General features: G+C 37.9%; 1 protein-coding gene across 2 annotated transcripts; it reads right to left on the minus strand.

Annotated features, from left to right (window-relative positions):
- Positions 1 to 1,562: 1,562 nt before the first annotated feature.
- Positions 1,563 to 15,216, minus strand: ankrd33aa (ankyrin repeat domain 33Aa). Of its 2 annotated transcripts, none has more exons than XM_042750966.1 (5): positions 15,085 to 15,216; positions 5,394 to 5,752; positions 5,146 to 5,275; positions 4,922 to 5,062; positions 1,563 to 3,613 (listed from the first exon to the last, which is right to left on the minus strand). In XM_042750966.1, exons 2-5 carry the CDS (start codon positions 5,670 to 5,672, stop codon positions 2,814 to 2,816), a joined length of 1,350 nt encoding a protein of 449 aa, XP_042606900.1. In that variant the 5' UTR covers positions 5,673 to 5,752; positions 15,085 to 15,216; the 3' UTR covers positions 1,563 to 2,813. The 2 variants fall into 2 exon arrangements, with proteins under 2 accessions (XP_042606900.1, XP_042606899.1); XM_042750965.1 differs by lacking the exon at positions 15,085 to 15,216 and adding an exon at positions 9,495 to 11,560.
- Between the last annotated feature and the right edge of the window lie 1,558 nt (positions 15,217 to 16,774).

The following is a 16,774-nucleotide window of genomic DNA, read 5'->3' on the forward strand; positions in this document are numbered from 1 at the left end:
ATGATGGAAACAAAAATACCATCTTTCATTCATTACAACATAATCAAGAAATAAGTCCCAAGAATAATATTAACTTAGACCGCATCATGACACACGAGAGAAAATGCCCATGCAGTTTCCTTTAGAGACTTTTTCAATCTGCTTTCTTCACTGGTGTTTTCGGACACAGCTGGCACTCCTCAGATCTGAGGAGAGGAGAAGAAAAACTGCTATTTGAACAGCATTTGTGTATTTATTTTCCCTGTTCCCGTGATAAGTGTGATTTTGAGGTCTGTCTTTTCTCAGACTTCTATTAACAGCAGCACGCACTAAGAGTTTCCACATGACTGATTGAAATCCTTTTTGCTGAGAAATTATTTTGAGCATGGGACAACAACTCCACTTCCCTTTTTACCACTTCTTTATGTGTTATTATAATTATTTATTTTATATTTTTTTATGTTTTTTAAATACTCACAGGTCTGAAATGTAGATGAGTTTGTTTCTTCACTGGAAGAGATTTAGAGAAATTTAACATGATTAGCATTAAATCACCTATGGATCCTTTGTATTGAATGGGTGCTGTCAGAATGAGAGTCCAAACAGCTGATAAAAACATCACAATAATCTACAAGTAATCCACATGACTAGAGTCTATCAATTCACATCTTGTGAAGTGAAAAGTCCATCACTGAGATGTTATGAACTTCAAACCATTGCTTCCGGCTATAATATTGTGTATTCCAGTGAAAAAGTGGTCTCGTCTGAATCAGGACAGGAATATGCACCGAAACCGTTCTAAACAAATATGTTGGTGGATTTTGAGGACAATAGGGGATGGAGTTTTTAACTGAAGTAAGCATTATTATAGATTATGCACTGGTATTTTGCCAGAAGTGATAGTTTTAATTTAAAATACCTTGATGGATTTGTTTCTTATAAACATACAGCTTTTAACTAGACTAGAGTCATTTGGATTACTTGTAGATTATTGTGATGTTTTTGTGTTTTGTGCTGTTTGAACACTCATTCTGGTGGCACCCATTCACTGCAGAGGTGAGAAAGTGAGGCAATGCTGGTGTAATACTACATTTCTCGAAAAACCATTATGCCAATGGTATGCCTATCCCTCACAGTTTTTCTTTCATTCACATTAAATTAAATATGGCATCTACCTCAAATTAGGTCCATTAGGCCCTCATGTCGCTGATATATTTTTAATTGTAAGCTACACATTGAAGAGCAAATCGGCTTCAGCAGTTTATTTTAGCATATTTCATATTTAGAAAAGGAACAGCATGATACTGAAAAAAAAAAACCTCTTGTGAAAAAACTGTTGTGTCCTCAAAAAGTTTTGCCTAGCCTGTAATTTGGTTTACATGGCTTTACCTCACTTCACTTAAAGGCAAAGATCGGATGGCACAATGAGTGGATTAATTTCCACTAGTCCACTTGTCCTCCTTTGTGTTTTGACCTTACTGCTCCAATTATAGCTTTGCCTTAAGCTTAGTGATTGGTTTAAAACTTCCAGTGATATCATGGAACTAAATGAGTGCAGAATAACATGTTACAAATATGTGTTTAAACTTTATTGAATTAGTCTCTTTTTTTAATATGCTTCATCCAACTAGAATATCACAACAATGTATAGTCAGTCAAAACAAACAGGAACACATAACATATTGGCTGGTGCAATGTACAGAACAGTTTCCATATTGCAGTCTAAAGGATAATCATGCACACACCAATAATAATAATAATAATTAATAATAATAATTTGTGTGTTGCATAGTTTTTCTTTTCAAGGGGTCATTTTAGTGCCTGCCTTTATAATGTACACAATAAGTGCTTTCCCTGAGACACAAAAACACAAAAAAATGAACAAATTCATCCATTTAATTTCAAATGTAATTACATAGAGGCAAAGAGGAAAAATAAATATTGGAATTGTCCTTTTGCCTGTATGATAGAAAACTATTAAAGTGCTTGCAGAATAGTGTAATGCAGACAAATTACAATAGTACAGGTACAAATACACTACCGTTTAAAGGTTTGGGGTCAGTATGATTTTCTTTCTTTCTTTTTTAAAGAAAATGACATCAAGGATGCATTAATTTGATCAAAAGTGATATTAAAGACATTTATAATGTAACAAAAGAGTTTTATTTGAATTTAATGCTGTTCTCTTCTTCTTATTTATCAAGGAATCCTGAAAAATATTCTTCAGTTTCCACAAAAGTATTAAAAAGCCTAACTGTTTTCAACATTGATAATAATAAGAGGTTCTGCTGCGAACCAAATTAGCGTATTAGTATGATTTCTGAAGATTCATATGACACTAACGACTTGAGTAAACACTTCTGAAAATTTAGCTTTGCCATTACAGGAATAAATTACATTTTAAAATATACTAAAATAGAAAACAGTTATGTTGTATTGAATACATGTAGCCTTGGTGAACACAAGAGACTTTCAAAAACATTAAATAAATCATAAATCATACTGAAAACAAACTTCTGAATGGTAGTGTAGATTAAAAAGTCTTTTGTAAAATTATCCATTACAGTGAATAACGTGGCCTTAGCAAACACATTAAGTATTGTGGGCCTGAAATAGAGTAAATACAGGCCTACTGGTTGTTGGAGAGGTATTAATCGTATTGAGGTTATATAAATTAATCAGATGACTTTACACTGCCTTGTCCTGCTATCCATTCATTTAAAACGACTGTGAAAGCAAGCTACATTTCCCTTTAACTCCTGAAACAGACATGAAAGGTCTAGAATGATGGCAGACAAATCTGAGAGCATCATGGCAACCTGTTGGCAGTTTATTTATTTTTTAGCTTTTTTCTTGCCTCCTTTATCCATTTTGTCTTGTCCTGCTTTTTCCTTTTTCTTCTCCTCTTTAGCCTCCTTATACTTCCATATCGGTGGCTCTAAGTAACCTTTGGTTAGCTTATTCTTCTTCTCCTTGGGCGTTGGCTCTCCAGACTTGGTCACTTTGATTTGGGGAACGCAGCCGGTGGGGAACACGCTATTGTGGCGGGCCATGCTGCGTGGGACGAACATGCGGACTCCATTGGAGGCCATGGAGAGCATGCTGCCTTTCCGCTCTGAGTCGGAGCAGCATGAGCCCAGCGACACAGAAGAGGCGGAGGTAGATGCGACAGAGATGGAGCCATTGCTGTGCCGCGTCTCATGTTCCTCAAGCTTTTTCCCAGGGTGCATCTGCATCAGTTCAGGCACGGCCAGGCGCCTCTTTCCAATCTCCGGCGGGCTCAGCGGACAAAGAGGACGGCATCCGGTGACCACCAAGGGACTATGGATGCTTGTGGTTATGCGCACCATATGGTCCATGATGCCATTGTCCTGGGGGTCATGTGGAAAGCTAAAGGTGAATGTAGACTTCAGGCGATGGGCGACTTTCTGTCCTGTGCTTTTTGTGGCTGTGGCCTTGGCCACTAGCTCCTTCAGGTCTGGCCACTCTGGGACATATTTTTCACAGAATTGTTCAGCCTGAGGCCTGCTGTTCAGCCGTCTAAGTCTGTTTAATGTCTCAAAACGACCTGTCTTCAGAGCCCATTCTCGTATATCCTTCCCCCTTGTGGCATCCACAACATTTATGTTGGCTCCTAGCAAAGCAGAGACATAAGGAGACTATATTCAATTTTTTCCTCATAGCTTACACACTAAAAATCCATTCTGTTAGCCAGATATCCAAATGCATATTTTTGTAAAAAAAAAAAAAGCGTTTTATAGCACATTCTTTATAGCATAATACTTAAGAACAAAACTATATTTATGATGTGTCCTTTTATCTGCCGTTTTGCTGTAAATTTTAAAGAGATTACAGTAGCATTATATTTCAAAGAAAGGTCTAAAAGGCCTTCATTCTATTAAAAAATCATGGTTATTTTGTTTTTTAAAAGTTTAATAACTGTTTTAACAATTAAAGTTAGTATAAAGTTTATCTGAGTTGAATTTGTGGCTATAGTCACTTAGGGTGAGCGTGATTTGTCAAAGTATAACATGTTCTTGGATCAACATCCTTGTTGATCCAGGAACATCATTCCAATCAACCAATCAGAATTGAGAGATAACTTTTCAGGAAATGTCAGTTTTAGGCTTACAATCAGGATTAGTTGCTTCTACACCCTTGATAATCAGCTATCATTTCCCTCTGATTTTAGGGATAAATTATGGGTAAGGTTAGGTTTAGGGGTAGGGATTGGGTTAAGTCTGTATTTTTGGACAGTTATGTTGATCCAAGATCAACAAAAGATGAACATGTCTTACTTGGCAAAATCACGGCTACCAGTAACTTAGGTAGGAAATGCATAAAAGTGTGAACGTTATTGGTTGTAGGACTAGAAAAACATAAGCAGTAGTTTTTACCCCTCCAAGTGTCGACTATGGGTATAACATCAATGTCTAGTCTTCGAGGATTTTACATTTCTATTTTTTAAATGAATTGCATTTATTGTCAAATCAGATTAACCAACCCAAGTGTGAAAGAACAATCATTGTTAACTTTTACATATCTCTATTCCAGCAGAGCAAAACCCATTTACATGATTTTTGAAGAAGAGACATTTTATTATCTTTCTAAGCAAGTGATAACATCATTATTGTAAAGAATGTTGAATTGATTGTATTTAGGTAAGTGAAAAACCTACTGATATTTTTATTTAACTGCATTGTAGGTACAGTAAGTGTGGTAAATTGTCATGTCTAAATAATCACCGCTAAGTGCACACAAGGCTAATCCATTACTCGCCGTGAGGGCTAAACGATTATCCAAGGGATCAGGAAAGGAAACGGCCTCAGGTTCGTCTTTTAAACCTGCTCGTGCTTGTGTCGTGTCACCACATCACTGTGCTACTGTTCTTCAAAAGTTAGTCAGTCTGTAAACTAATTATTACACTCCTAAAATAACGTACCAGCCATGAGAAGTGAAGCCACACAGTCATCGCTGCCCTGCATGACTGCCTTGAGGAGTGCGGTGAAGCCTCGGTTGTCCCGGAGCTCCATGTCCACACCGCTGAAGTAATTTAGGATATAGGTGAGGATGACTGCGAAACCTGCAGTATTTATAGAAGGAATCAGGAATTAGGTCCTTCGTACCTTAAAATTGTTTTGTTTAATGTTTTAATAAAGAGCCTACCAGCCTGTGCAGCAATCATGAGTGCAGTGTTGCCGTCATTATCCTGATGATTGATATCTAGAAATGGACACTGATTGAGTCCATACACCAGATCCACAAAGCCTTTTGAGACTGCCACCATCAGACCGTTCTATCAGAGATCAAGAAGAGGATTTGTCAGCATAGAAAATGGTGTAAACCATCTCTTCTGCCAAATTTCTGTCATACGGATGATGCTTTATGAGTAATAAGGTTATCTGACTCCCTACCCTGCCATTTATGTCTAGTTCCATGACTTCTTCTCTTGTGACACCCCTCTCCAGAACTCTGCGGAGGGCTGCCGCATTGTTCTTGGCACAGGCTTGGTACAAGGTGTTGGCAGAGCCTCCACTGGCATCTTCCCGTTCATAGTTCGGGAGCACAGAGTCATCTGACAACACACTCCCAGAATCTGAATCATTCTCAGAAACTGACAACTCAGAGGCATCCTCATCTGGACTGGAGCCAAGATTTGGATCCTCCTGCACTGTGACTTTAACCTCAGCCATCTGGCCAGCACAAGCCAGGACTCACATGCTCAGCAGGCACTTCATCATCATCTGCGTCCTCGCCGCTCACTCCCTGGAATCTGCAAAGATAAAGGTGAAGCTGAAACCACACTTTGAGTGTACAACAAAATGTGCTTGAATACATATGAGATAATTTTTTTTTACATGGTGCTATATAGTTGGAAATAAAAACCAAGTTAAAAAAGCCTGATATTAATTGTATTTTTTTATTACATTTTTTTTAATTATTAGCAGAAATCATTGGAAAAATAATGTATTTTTACACATCAGAATAACTTAAATGTTACATTTAAAACATAAAAATCCACAAATTTAACCATTTTCAGTGAGGTTTTAGCTTAAAGTAAGAAAAACAGCTTGCCAGTCTTATATTATAAGTTAAATTTGCAGAAAAAAATAATAATCCAGAAGTGGCAACATGTGATCACGCTTTCTCATTCTCATGAGCAAGTTTTTCAGGCATGTGCAAAGTTTGCACTTAAAGGGTTGCGTAATGACTTTATACAATACACAAACAGTATTGTTTTTAATGTTTAGCTATTTTTTTACTGAGAAACAAAGCAAAAATAGTGATGAAGGAATTTATTTATTTACTTACTTACTAACATACTTTCTTATCTTTTTTTTTTCAAGGAACAAAACATTCACATCAATGGTTCTATGAAGAAACTTTAACATCCATGGAAACTTTCCATTGCACAAAAGGTTCTTTATAGTGGAAGAAGGTTCTTTAGATTTTTAAAATCTTCTTCACACTAAGAAAAGTTTATTTTGAAAACTATTCACTCAAAGCTTCTTTTGGGAACCAAAAATAATTCTTCTATTGCATTGCTGTGAAACCCCCTTAAGCGTGCACAGTGATATTTTTGTAGCCATTTGTGGCTTTTTAGGATTTAACTATAAAATTACATTTAAATAGAATTAAATATTTAAAATATAATTTTATTTAATTTTTGATCACTTTGTTTGAACAGGTGGCACAGTGGCACATCTCGGTCAGAGAGCGGTTCACGACTCAACTGTATAAAGAGTCTCACCTGAGGTGAACGTTGTTGTGATTGACAGATGGTAATCTGCACAACTTCACTCAACTGTGCTGTAACAGGCTCAATGTCTGTGAAACGCTTCACTACACCTATATCTGGGATGAAACTATTTATAGGTAGAGGATAACAGGAGAACAGTTACTATTATTTATTTGACTGAATGCGGAACTTATGAAGCACAAAGTTTAAGCAACAAACATGATGAATGTGAATGAGGAGGAACCTATGAACTTTTGTACAGGCTTTCTGAAATTATTCAAAGGAATGTTGAAAACAAGCTCAGTAAGTGTATGCCAAACTAAACATACTGCAAAATGATTAATCATTTCACAAGTCAAGCATAACACATTGATATTCTAATTTCTGTTAATGTGGGATTTTAATGAGAATAATATGCTGAACTGAACACTGGTGCAAGTCTGTAAATGGTTTGGAAAGAGCAGGTTGTGCTAATGGCTCAGGAGAACAGATTCAGTTTGTCAAACTTTAACCTCATGAGTAATGTGTCTGCTTATGTGTCAGCCAAGGCATGACTCTTGACTAATCAAAATCATCATAGTTAAGACCATTTCTACTTCCCACTTTTAAATGCCTAGGAGCCAGCAATTGTGGAAGGTACTTAAAGGGATAGTTCATCCAAAAATTAACACTTGCTGTATTTATTCACCCTTGGGCCATCCAAGATGTAGATGAGTTTGTATTTTCATTGGAACAGTTCTGGAGAAATTTAGCATTAGATCACTTGCTCACCAACTGATCCTCTGCAGTGAATGGGTGCCGTCAGGAAAAGAGTTCAAACAGCTGATAAAAACATCACAATAATCCACAAATTGCCTAATTTACATGACTCCAGTCCATCAGTTAATGCATATTTGCTTGTAAAAGGCATTTTAATTTTAAACTATCACTTCTGGCCAAAATATCCATGAGCCATAATAACACTATTGGTAAGAGTCCATAATCCATTATAACACTTCTATCCACTATAAAAGTCCATCCACTGTTGTTCTCTCACACGAAAATCCACAAAAATAGTTGTTTTCGCTTGTAAACAGTACTTGATCTATGCCTATTTCTCTCCTGATTTAGATGATACAGATTTTTCAGTGGAGAAAGGAAAATTATTGATAGAAGACTTGTATTTCAGCCAGAGGAAATGGTATGAAGATAAAAGGTCTTAATGATAGGTTTGTTTACCACAGTCACACAGCTTTATACTTCACAAGATGATTACTTGTGGATTATTGTGATGTTTTTGTCAGGTAACTGTCATTCTGACGGCACCCATTCACTACTGAGGATCCACTGGTGAGCAAGTGATGTAAATGGTAAATTCCTTCAAAATTGTTCTTATAAAGAAACAAACTCATCTACATCTCAGCCATCCTGAGAGTACATTTTTAGAGCATTTTCATTTTTGGACTAACTATTCCTTTATGCTCAGGTTACTCATATAAGTCTTTAATAAAAGCTTCTAAATGGCTATTTTCTCACCTTTTCTTTTTCTTTTTTTTTTTTTTTTACAGAATTTTTATTTTACAGGTTACATGAGTAACATGAGCATAAAGGAATAGTTAGTCCAAAAATGAAAATGCTCTAAAAATGTACTCTTTATTGTTAATAATAATAATACAAAAAAGATGCAATGCAAAATTTTGTTAAATTTTGCCAATGCATGAAAAGAAACATTGTTTGAATCTTTTAAAAAAGAACACATTTGCTCTCACAGTGCTTTCCCAGCTTTATTTATCCATTGTTACTGGTAGCACAGTGGCCAGTGCAGACTGAGGCACTGTGTGTGTGTTACTGGTAGCACAGTGGCCAGAGAGACAGGAGGGGGTAGCGAGCATGGGAAAACATTCCCCATTAGTGCCACATAAACAGTCTGATCAAGACTTGTCTAGATTTATGCACATATTATGTTTGTTTAAGACAAAGTTTGTTTTTAGATGGTGGTCATTTCACTTCTGTTAACTGCCCACTTTTAACCAAGTTTTAAGTTTCAGTGGTTCTGTGGTGTGACAATGGTTTCTATTCCAAGTAGTCTCACTAGTGATACAATTTGTACAGTGCCATCATAAATGTATGCACAATATTTATATTAAAATATAACTGCTGTGTATATTATTATAGCACGTCACACCATAGGACATTTAAAGGTATTTTGACACATAGTTTCCAACCGGTTGTCTCCCATATGCAGCATTTGCACATATACATAAAGTTTTAACTTATTTTATTCTTATTAAGCATTATATTATCTGAAGACATCCCACGGTAGGACTGAATAAATGAACTTTGGGAAGTAGATCCACATAAACATTACAAATTGACAGTAGGAGGTAAAACTCCCTCTTTCTCCTAAATTACAAGTTAAAAATGTCTTATTTACTTCCTGTTACGCCCCATGCAAACTTTTTAGGGATGCCCAAGAGACTGCCCAATTAAAAACTGATTTTGGGAGTGACTCCAGCTTGATACAGTTTTGTATTACACGATGAGGACACTCAAATTTCCATGCAATTTCTACATTTTGCTTAAATAAATAATTACATAAAATTGCTGAAAATGTTTGAAGTAGCTAAACATTATTTTAAAGTTTTATAGACAAAATCTGTTGTTTTTATAAAAAACTTGTCAATTTTTCTTCTTTGTTGTAACACTTTACGTGCCCTTTCAGCAATTGATACTTGCTTCCCCTTTAAAAAAAAAATCTATATGCACTAAATCAATAAACACATCCATTGTACCTCACCATTTAAAGTGCTCAAAAGATGTTTTAGCATTGTCCACGTCTCTCTGGGTGATCAGATCATTGCTCCTGCTGTTTCTGTTTAGTCCTTCCAGTATGGATTCTTACTGTGGACTGTCTGATCCCGCAGGACAGAGCCGTGTCCCTGCCTGTCCCCTCCTCCCAAGCCCTTCGATCGGACACTTAGGCCTCCCATCACTGAAGAATCCTTCCAAATCTTGACACAGGTGCTCTGTTAAGACAGGCATGGCCACTCATCCTGATTACAGGAGATTTATGGATTAACTTTCAGAAATGGCAGCTGCCAGGAGTCTGTGGTTGTAAGGTTGTCACTGCTTCATTTCTCCAGTCTGAGCTGGCATATTTCTCTTTGACTGACTAAAAAAGGTCCTTTTTATTGACAGCAACAAACTATTCTACAATTAATTGGGAATTTCATTGCAGATGAATGTCACTCAATACAAGCACTAAAGAATTTTACACTTAAAATCCATAAAACAGTAAACTTCACAGAGCATGTGTATTCTGGGAGGAGTATTATGAACTTTGCTGCAGTTATTATGATCATCCTGCTGCTAATTGATTTTCTAGTGAGTTGTATTGTATTGTTCCTTTCCCATTTCTGCCAGGCATGTCTTCAAACCGCCTATGTCATATGTGCCCTGAAATAGCTATGGATCAGAATATGGTAGAGTTTAGCCAATTAAAAAAGCTTAAGCATATCAGAGAAGCCCAGATAACACCTCGTGCCACACATCTTACAGCCAGGCGTTGCTCATCTTGCAGCAGTCACGTGAAAAATCAGAGGGACTGAAACTGAAATTAATTGAATCAATTGTTATTAATTTATTCCAATATCATACTTATTTCTTGGCCAACTGGTGAAGACACTTGTTATTTTAGGCCTTAATGGATGTGTAACTAATTAGATAAAAAACTAATCATTTCCATGTATGACATTTAATTATAGTAATTATAATTCACTTCCTATTAGTGGTCATGTTTTGAGGAACTTCTAAACTTCCCCAAATTATGATTTAGTAAAAACAATGTGTCTCATTCACATATGGATACGCACATTGTGTGTGAAATCTGTGGACAAAATTCTTTTGCACTGAAATTATTTAAGAATTTTAATTTAATAGGTTTGTACTGTTAGATCAGAGGAGAAATTGTTGGGGTTTAAAAGGAGACTTAAAAGAGAATCAGCTTTCAGGAATATTATCGATTTGACTGCACTGACAATACTGGATAAGAACAAAGACTATAGAATACCCAAGACATTATACTTGTATAGTTTTGAATGGGGAAAAAGAGATAGGAGCTGCACTTGGATGCCTGAGAGGCGTTTAAAAGATGGCCGCCTAGTGACATGACTTGTCTTAAAGACACTTTGATAAGAACAAACCTGACACTACTATGTCCTCTCCTTGGATCACAACCTTAACGCGGTGGAGGGGTTTGAGTGCCTCATTGACCCTGGGGGCTGTGTTATCTGGAGCTTAATCTCCTGGTAGGGTCTCCCTAGGCAAATTGGTCCCAGGTGAGAGGCCAGACAAAGAGTGGTCCTATTTACCTATTCTAAGGTTAGGAGAAGGAAAACTCTGATTTCAAACCTCTGCTTCGAGAGTCAACTCTGAAGAAAAATCCAGAGCTGGAGTCCTTGTTTCAGCAACGTTCTGGCAACTCCTGCGACATTGTTTGGTGCCAAACTGTACCGGCTTCTGCTGCTCCTTTGTGTTCATCAACAGTGTAGAGAAGTGGGGACCTGCTGCATGGGCAACAGCTTGTTCTTCTTTTTATATTATCCTGCCCTGGCTTGCGCCCTGGAGAAGTAACTCCAGCTTCGACTAATGGCGCCGAAACAACACGGGAAGCAGCAGTTTACCAGTTATAAGCTACAGCTCAATTGGCATAGAGCATAACACCAGGGGTTGCTTATGACGGTGGGAGAGATCCTCAGCTCTCATTGGACAGCTCCCACCTGCCTAAGCTGGGCAGCCCCCAGGCAAATAGGTGTTGTCCCATCACAGTCTGCCTTCCCCAATGGGTGCTTGGGGATTAGGAAAACTCCGAAAAGCAAATTGTAAGATTTGCACCATGCAGACTATATATGTATTAAATATAATTTTTTTAATTTTTTTAATATAAATAATATTAAATATTAATATGTTTAAAATTGATTCTGTTAATATATGTAACTATACTAATGTAAGATTTTGAATATGAATATACTGTGTATAAATGTTTACCTATACATAGACTGTGTCATCAGGACCCACAGCCTTGCGTGGGTTAATCCTAGATAGGGTCATCCTTATGTCGGCTGGAGACAGACAGAGCGCCTGGTCATTGGGAGGTATGGGCAGTTTTTGTGCAGGTGTGTCATTCTACATTTCAAAACGTGAATAAAAGTGGTTGAGTGCATCCGGGAGGGATTTGTCATTATCACAGGCCTGTGGCGGGGGCTTGAAGTCAGTGATGGTCTGAATGGCTTGCCACAGGCTCCGGCTCCATGTGTCTCTGCTGTCTGTGAAGTGATTGTTGATTTTTTGAGCATATGACCATTTTGCATTTTTGATGCCACAGGACAGACTGGCTCTTGCTGTTTTGAGGGCTGCTTTATCTCCTGATCTGCATGCTTCATCTCTGGTCTTAAGCAGCCCACAAACCTCGTCCATGGCTTTTGGTTTGCACGTGTGGTGATGGGTCTTGGTGACTGTCACATAATCAATGCACTTTTTGATATAAGCACTCACAATTTCAGTGTACTCCTGCAGGTCTGTGAGGTTGTTGTAGGTGGCTGCCTCTTTAAACATGTTCCAGTCTGTGCACTGAAAGCAGTCCTGTAGTGTTGAGGTAGCATCATCTGGCCAAACTGTGATGAGTTTTGAACTGGTTTGGTGAGTTTCAGAAGTGGTCTGTATGCTGGAATAAGCATAACAGAGATGTGATCCGAGTACCCTATATGGGGGTGTGGTGTTGGGTTGTGGGTATTGTTTTGTGTTGTTTATTTTATGTTGTGTGAGCTTTTTTCAGTTTGTTTTTTAGTTCACATGTTGGTAGAACTTTGGCAAAACTGTCTTTAAGTTTGCGTCACATGTTGGTAGGGCTATTAGGAAAAAGCCGTCGGGGTTATTTGTTTGTTGTTCGCTGATGGCGCTGTACAGCTCGCGAGACGCGTCCTTCGCATTAGCACACAGAGGAATGTAAACTGCGACAATAACAATGGCCGTGAACTCCATAGCAGATAGAACGGTCGACATTTCACAAACATAAACTCCACCTTACTGCCTTATCAGACAGTGATGTATCTCTTTCCGCTTGGTAGCAGATAAGTCCGTGCAGCTGAATAGCGGAGTCTGGAATATTGTCGTTTAGCCATGTTTCAGTGAAAACAAATACACAACAATCTCTTGTCTCATGCTGTGTAGACAAACTGAGTTGAATTAAGTCCAGTTTATTTTCCAGAGAGCGAACGTTTGAGAGCATGAGTGATGGAATCGCTGGTCTAGTGAGGTTAGCCCTTAGCCTAGCTCGTGTGCCTCCACGCTTGCTGCGCTTCTGTCCCCTCTCACACCACCGGCGTTGCCTTTTTGTGCGGGTAAACCTTTTCAACCTTGCAAGACTGAAAGCAAAAACTAAGGTGCACAAGGTCATCATTAGAGATTTGCTCTTTGCTGATGATGCTGCCATCATCTCACACACTGAACAACAACTTCAGCGCCTCATGGACAGATTTTCCCAAGCATGTGATGACTTTGGACTGACTATTAGCCTGCAAAAGACAAAAGTGCTAAGCCAAGATGTGGACACTCATCCTGTCATTATTATTGACATCCACGTTCTTGATGTTGTCCACCAGTTTACATATCTTTGGTCCACCATCAGTGACAATCTGTCTCTTGACACTGAGATCAACAAGCGTATTGGCAAGGCTTCAACAACCCTAGGCCGACTCACCACTCATGTCTGGGGGAATAGTAAGCTGTCTGCTTCTACCAAAATGGCATTGTATAATGTTTGCATTGTCAGCACTCTACTGTATGGCAACGAAACATGGATAACATATACCAACCAAGAATGAAGGATGAATAGCTTTCCCTTGCGCTGCCTTTGCCGAATCCCTAGCATAAAGTGGAGCAACAAAGTACCCAATACCTGGGTCCTTGTATGTGCTGGTCTCCCCACCACGTACACGCTGCTTAAACAACACAAAATGCGCTGGCTCGGCCATGTGCGCCGGATGGAAGATGGATGTATCTCAAAGAACATCCTGTATGGCAAATTAGCCTCTGGCAAGAGATCTGTTGGCCTTCCCCATCTACTTTATTAAGATGTCTGCAAGGCGTCGACACGACTTCACGACAGATGGCATCTTCCATGGTCGACAACGACTGAAGGAGGCCTACTACTATGAGAACTGAACAGAGCAATGACAGTTTCTCTTTGGTAGAGCTGCCTTTGAAGTTATTTCATTATTGAGGAAGTTTTGAAACATTGCCACAGTCACCAACTGGAATTGAATCAACACTGAACTTGGTTTATTCAAATAAGATAAAAATTGATTCTTTAAATTAATAATATTGATTCTTTAGAGCTGCTTTATAGCTGAATAGAATTTGTTTTGTAATTGACAAACTTTAAGATCAACACTGCTATCAAATGGAGTCAAATCCACATGGACCGGACCTGACCTGAATAATGACATTATTGTCTTTTCTAGAGCTGAAATGTATAATTGTTGACATTTTACATCACTGCTATTTTCTTTTATGCTTTTATTTCTGTTATGCTGCTCCAAAATGGTCTGTATTTAATTAAAAAAAAAATTCCTGACGTATAATTTATTCTAAATTTGTAATCTATTTAGAATCAACTGAAACACTCATACAAAACTCACATAAGTTTTCATATGATGAAGTCTGAGAACTTTTTCTGCCAACATAAATTCACAAAATTGATGAAATAATTAGTGAGGCCTAATGTGCTTTGAAATGTCGTCATACCGAGAAAGCAGAAACTCTTAAAGTAGGGCCCTTATGCATGACATCATAGTATTGTGAAAAACCACAAAAACAAACAGACAAAGTACAAGGATTTCAAATTCACTTAGGTTCATCCAGCAAATTGAGCTGACACATTTGCTGGTTAGCCACAAAATACATTTTGGCCCATGTCATAAGGGCCTTGGAATTAAAAATCTGAACAAAACAAACTTTAGTGACTGGAATGGTGTATTCCAAATGGAAACTAATTTTTACTAAACTCATGGTTTCTCTATTTATAGTAGTCAGTTACAACTGGAACTATCATTTCACATCTCTATGTCAGAAGCATGTAGTCTTATAAACACAAAGTCCATTCATAGTTCCCAATTCAAGACCACAATGACACCAAAATACCAAAAACACAAATCAATGCAAGCTGTCATACTAATTTCTTTGCATATGCAAAATATCACTTTAAAAATACAGTTAGCCTTTATTATTGACTTTAAATTTATATAACCCTGACTTAATGAGTATGACAGTAAGCCTATATAAACCAGTGTGTAAAGTGTTTGCTCAGTGGAAAGCAAAACCAGCCAAACCTTTAGGAATTTTAGAGCTGGATCACGTCAGGTTGGCTGGAAGAGTTGGATTCGGAGAGCATGCGGAGAGGCGATGTGCGGCCACAGTTATTTTCTCAGACTGTTGACCTGAAGCAGAAGAGTTATTGCAGTGCAAAGACTCAGGAAATGAGGCAGTGAAAGAGGAAGCTCAGTTGGCCTTAGAGATCATTCAAGAGGGGCGACTCTCTCTACTAGAGTAGAGAGATTTAATAGTAAAGAAATCTGATATGTGTTAGTTAAAATGTGTCTGGTAATATAAATACCACGCAAATTAGATATATCCCAGTGTTTACTGCTTTACAAGTGTGCTTTTGAGTGCATATTCCTCATTTGCCAGCAGAGGGAAGCAAACTGCACCATTACTGCATTTGTTACTTGATAGGGTCTTGTTTATATAATGTTCTCAGGGTACTCGGTGTACCATCACAAAATCGACCTCAGCACAATTCAGTGCTTAGTTTTGACATGCTTAATTTAAGAGTACTTTCGTTTTTAGTTTTTTTTAATAAAAACTTCCCAAGTCATCATATATTCATGTAGAGAGCTGTAATTAATGAGGAACGCGTAACTGGTGTTTGGTGAAGGGCAAGAAATCAGTTTTTCAATGTCAGTCACGGTACAAACTGTGTTTACACACACACACACACACACACACACACACACACACACACACACACACACACACACACACACACACACACACACACACACACACACACACAAACAGTACCCTATAGTAATTCTAATTATGTGCAATTATAGCATAATTATATACAGCACACTGTCGTTATGTTCAAAGTACTGAATGTCCTTCTAATGATATGTTGTTGTAAACTTTTTTTTTTTAAAGGTCAGACGTTTGTTCCAGAGAGACCAGCACTAGCTAGTCAGATTTTGTAAGTTTAGCTCTCCTTATTTGTACCATATGATGCATTTGTGTGTGCGTGTACATGTATGAGTGTTTTGCAGGATGACGGGCTACTGAGCACTAAGTTTAGTCACAAAAGCAGTGCTAAAGACAGCCATGTGCAGAGTTATTATTAGACACTTGGCAGTATTTCCACAGCCCATCTTTACACTGCTTGGCTTCAGCTCGGAGGGGCTCAGGCAGATCACGTTCAGCTTTCCACCATCCTCCTCTTTTTTCACAGGTCTCAGTGGCCGTGAACATACACCATCACAAAAGAATCTGTCTAGATGAAAATCCGATCACCAAATTTGTGCGGTTTGGGCTGTAATATGAGAGAGAGAGAGAATAGACTAACATTTGAAATTATATAAACGTGTGTCTTGACTCCGGGCCAGGTGAAGAGGGAATGAACAGCAGACTCAGGAATGTGTATGTCTACTCTACTCAGAAAAGCACACATATATATTGTGGGCCACCCAAGTATGTGTATCATGACATGGTCATTCATTTAACCTGGAAAATATCAAGGCTAAAATAAGCATGGGTCTCGCACAGGTTCTAGATAAGTAAACAAAACATCCAGGCAAAAGCCTTTTTATGGTGGGTTAATTGGATGAATGATTTCTAGCACAATACATAAGCTACTCTATGAAAAAAAAAAGTTTAGTTTTTCTAGTATATTAAGTTTTTAAGTTTTAGTATTACAGGGCTGCCAAAGTATGTTTAAAGATGTTAAAAGCTGTGGCTATTGGAATTTGT

The sequence above is a fragment of the Cyprinus carpio genome, chromosome B23 (genome assembly GCF_018340385.1).
Source record: "Cyprinus carpio isolate SPL01 chromosome B23, ASM1834038v1, whole genome shotgun sequence".
NCBI classification, from domain to species: Eukaryota; Metazoa; Chordata; class Actinopteri; order Cypriniformes; family Cyprinidae; genus Cyprinus; species Cyprinus carpio.

Bases quoted from the DNA above. Each gene is read 5' to 3' on its own strand.
- ankrd33aa (XM_042750966.1), bottom strand. From the start codon at position 5,672: ATGGCTGAGGTTAAAGTCACAGTGCAGGAGGATCCAAATCTTGGCTCC. The intron at 5,276-5,393 runs GTAGGGAGTCAG...GATCTCTGATAG, and splicing joins AACTAGACATAAATGGCAGG to AACGGTCTGATGGTGGCAGT. The intron at 3,614-4,921 runs GTACGTTATTTT...CTGCTTTGCTAG, and splicing joins GGCTTCACTTCTCATGGCTG to GAGCCAACATAAATGTTGTG.